Below are 4,360 nucleotides of genomic sequence, written 5' to 3' on the forward strand. Positions count from 1 at the left end.
TGATCACAGAGCACTGACACTCAGTCACTGTACTGAAGTACATTTTAGCAACATTTTGGACCCAGATCAGTTCATTTCAGCTGGAGATCCACAGAGTTTAAGTGAGAGGGTTTTTAGTTTGAGGTTTCTTTGAGCAGGGGTTAATGTTGCTGCTTGTGCTGTTAGAACTGGAGGAACTGAAGTCCCGTCGAGTTGTGACTCTGTGGACCTGTTCGCCGTCACATAGATGGATGCAGCTGATGAAATGGATGAAGATGAACTTCTGGACTACGGCGTCCAGATGAGCATTCAGGAGTCGTGTCAGAGAGAACGTCTAACAGGCTCGGAGAGGTACAGCGACGTGAAGCAACTCAACCATCCAAAGTCTGACGTGGTGCATTTTTTTTAGGAAATTTACCTTCACCTTCCTGTTTGTATGTTTAGGAGTGAAGCTGTGAAGCTTGTGGAGGCCATCGAACAAGGTAAAACGTCAAATCCTGGAGCAGAGAGCAGTCCAATTTTATCAATAAACATCACTTAAGACGATAACGTCCTCCCGATGGCACGGCCGCACACATTTTATGGCTTCTGCTGCTGGACGACCACTGAAAAAACCTCCTCCCTGAAACTCTCCCTGCAGGTGACATGTTGGCTCTGCAGGAGCTCTCTGATTTCCCAGCAGCCTTCAGTCAGGTGGATAAGTGCGGCTGGTATCCTCTTCACAGGGCGGCGGTCCAACCTCTGGTCCCGGTCCTGGAGACGGTGCTGTACGGTGGGTAAGAGGTCCAAGCTTTTCTTTCAGACCTGAAGAGAACAGAGCAGCTGCTGGTGATGGAGGTTTTCACTGGAGCTGAGGGCTGTTGTGATGCTGTCAGCATGTGCATCACCTGCCTCAGTGTTCAGCTACGTCAGGCTTTAAAAACTGGTGTTGATGGAACAATGATGATTGGTGACTGTCCCACTACAACTGAATTCAGTGAAATAAGGCAGAACTTCTGTTGTGCTCTTCAGCATCTTTCAGTCTGACTCTGGAGGAAAAGACTTCAGATGGTGAGACCTTCCTGACTTTAGCTGTGAAAGCTGGTTTGGTGGAAAACGTGAAGATGCTGCTGGACCACGGAGCGTCTCCTCACACCACCAACAGCAAGAATGAATCCCCTCTGCTCTTAGGTCAGATCACCGCCTCTCCAACACTGTGTCCCTTTGGATATTTTCTCTCCTTCACAGCAGGAGACAAAGGGTTTGTCCATCGTCACCATCACTGCCTCTCCTGTCCTCCCTGCAGCAGTCAGAGCCGGATCTTATCCGATGGTCTCCTGTCTAATATCTGGAGGAGCTCGGGTGGAGCAGGTGTGTCTGAAGAAGTGGACGGCTGTGCACGAGGCCTCCAGGGCCGGCTGCGTTCGTGTCGTGGAGCTCCTGTTGCAGAACGGAGGTCAGGTTTCAGAGACAGACCAGCATGGAGTGACTCCTCTGGGCATCGCTGCTGAGTACAGCCACCCTGAAGTCCTGGAGCTCCTCATCAAGCACGGTGAACCCACAATAACGCAGAATTTCATTTTCTTAATCTCATGACAGTGTTTCAAAGAGAAGTCACAGAGAATCACCACCAACTCTGAGACTTCAGAGATTTTTAGCCTCCGTCCAGTCACTCCAGATCCAGAAGTCTGACATTCACCTGACTGTCTTCTACATTTTACAAAACAAAAATACTCACACTGATAAATTAAAGTGATTAAGTTATTTCCTTGTTGTCTTCTTGCTCCAAAATGACCATTTTCTGCTTCCACATCAAGGTGCTGATGTAAACGCTCAGGCGCCAAATGGCGACAGCGTCCTGTACGACGCTGCAGGTTCGGGGAATCCGGACTGTATCGACATCCTGCTGCAGCACGGAGCGAATCCCAACATCCGCAACCTGAGCTCCCAGCTGCCCATCCACCACGCCGCGTACGAAGGACACTACCTGTGAGTAGGTTGATGTGACACACCTGTTCAGGAGCTGTCAGGGAGGAGTTTGCAGGGCGGGTCCTGTTCGACTGAAAACACAGACGGTAGCAAGCTGGGGTTGTTTTTGTGAACTTTCAGGTCCTAAGGGCTGTTAGCAATGCTGCATTTCTCACAATCGATATGGGCAAACCAATTTTTCACCCCACCTACATTCTGCAAAGACCCACCCCCTCTGCCTCTGATTGGCTAGTGTTCATTGCTTGGTAAAAGTTAATAAAACAAAATATTGTTGCAGAACCAGAGACATCATTTTGTGTTGAGGGTTAGTTTCTGGTGCTTCAGTTCTTACAGAATGTTCTACACCTTTTCTCCATCAGAGCTCTGAGGATTTTGATCCCCATCACCACGAGAAGGGCCCTGCGGCTGTCGGGCCACAGCCCCGTCCACTCCGCCGCGGACGGAGGCCACGTGCACTGCCTGGAGCTGCTGCTGCAGAAGGGTTTCGATGTCAACTCGCTGTTAGCTCCTCACATCTCGGAAAATTATGGAGACATGAGGAGAAGCCCGCTGTATTTTGCTGTTTCCAACGGGGACGCAACCTGTACTGAGATTCTGCTGAAGTCTGGAGCTAAACCCGACCTGGACCCGCTGCGCTGCCTCCTGGTGGCGGTCAGGTCGGGGCGCTACGAGATCGTGAAGCTGCTGCTGGCGGCCGAAGCAGACGTGAACTGTTACTTCACGGTGGTGAACGACACGGTGTTTCCCACGGCGCTGCAGTACTGCCTGAAGGACGAGGTGATGATGAGGCTGCTGCTGAACAACGGATACGACGCTCAGAAGTGTTTCTGGTGTAACCACGATGACGACTGGGACGACCTGAGTGAGTCCGGTTACTCACAACATGAGGAGAAAGTTGCTGTGAGTTCTCTTTTCTCTTCTTCTCTGCAGTCCTGTCAAAGCAGTAGAACTACCTGTTTGTGTCAGTTCAATGTTGTTTGTCCAGTTCTGTGATTTCGTCAGCGTCTCCTGGCTGGAGAACCTGGTGGGCCGAATTGTGTCGATCCTCCTCGACTACGTCGGTCAGGTTTCTCTCTGCGGCAAACTGAGGAAGACCCTGGAGAAACACAAGGAGTGGCCTCACATCCACAGGACCACATGTGAGTTAACTGTGTGCTTCAAACAATCCGACTTCAGAGCTGCACGTCAGAACCAGCAGACCAGGACGCGACGTGCGGTTAAAGAAACCTCTGTTCTCTGTGATCCAGGTAACCCTCGCTCTCTGACTCACCTGAGCAGAGTGGAGATCAGGAAGCACCTGAGCTTCAGTGCTCTGATGTCCATGCAGCTGCCCAGCAGGCTGAAGGACTACCTGCTGTTCAAAGAGAACGACCTGTACGCTAAAATCATCTGCAGGGAGGACTGAGCGAAGGTTTCTACCTTACCTACAAAGTCTTAAACGTCAGCAAAGACTTAGTTTTTACCTTTTGTGATTTATATAACTGGGCCTGCATTTATCAAACATCCAAGAATCACACTTAAGAATGCTCTAAAGAGCCAACTCCAGTGATGACGATCGATCACATGTTCTCTGAGCAGCATGTCCTCAGTCCACACCACGTACTCACTCTAAGCAGGGTTTTAGTTTACAGTGTGTCCACACTGGACAGATAACAACATGAGGTACTTAAACCAGACCGGAAACCAAACACAGCAGATTTCTGACTGTGCTGTTCGTGGATATTATTGTCCCACAATGCAATGCACAAAGGAAAATGAGGCGCTTCACACAGCTTGAAAACAAAAAACAAAAGAACATTGTTTATGGATTCAAACGCTGTGCTGTTTGCAGCCTGATGAACGAAACCACACAACAAACATTCTGAATGATTCACATCGCTTCAGGTGACATTTGTAATATTTTGTACAGTGACTGCAGACCACGTCTCAGAGGTGGAAGATAACGTCCAGAGCTTCCTTAGATTTAAGATTTTTATTCTTCCGTTTGCGAGCACCTTGATGAATGCAGGCCCAGATCTGAACTTTCTTTTTGTTTGTTTCAAAGGGGCATTAACTGAGGTTATGAAGTGTCACAGATGTTGCATAAAATGGCCATAAAATATCTGCAGTTCTTCACTGATCAGTCATTCATCACTGTGTCAGCTGACTCAGATTTCTGGGACTCAAGTGTTGGAATAAGAAGCCTTTTAGATGCAAATGTAAAAGCAGGTAGAGCTCTTAGAAACTCTCAAATAAAGCTGCCATTTAATATGTATGTCCTGTGTCATTCTTGATCCTTAGACTTTTAAAACAGGACTCCACTGGTTTAGTATTGCACTTCCATAAAACTGTACTGACGATGTAGAGTAAACAAACGATGAAATCCAATTAATCAGAACCAGAGACGTATTTTATATTCCATACATTCTTCTTC

At 48.3% G+C, this 4,360-nt stretch overlaps 1 protein-coding gene across 1 annotated transcript; it reads left to right on the forward strand.

Annotated features, from left to right (window-relative positions):
* Positions 1-415: 415 nt before the first annotated feature.
* On the forward strand, positions 416-3,352 carry asb15a (ankyrin repeat and SOCS box containing 15a). Its single transcript, XM_076733686.1, has 8 exons — positions 416-461; positions 620-751; positions 991-1,149; positions 1,265-1,510; positions 1,776-1,947; positions 2,307-2,847; positions 2,933-3,086; positions 3,195-3,352. The coding sequence occupies exons 1-8, from the start codon at positions 416-418 to the stop codon at positions 3,350-3,352; spliced, it is 1,608 nt and encodes a 535-aa protein (XP_076589801.1).
* The last annotated feature ends 1,008 nt before the right edge of the window (positions 3,353-4,360 follow it).

Source organism: Chaetodon auriga, chromosome 6 (genome assembly GCF_051107435.1).
Source record: "Chaetodon auriga isolate fChaAug3 chromosome 6, fChaAug3.hap1, whole genome shotgun sequence".
Lineage (NCBI taxonomy): Eukaryota > Metazoa > Chordata > Actinopteri > Chaetodontiformes > Chaetodontidae > Chaetodon > Chaetodon auriga.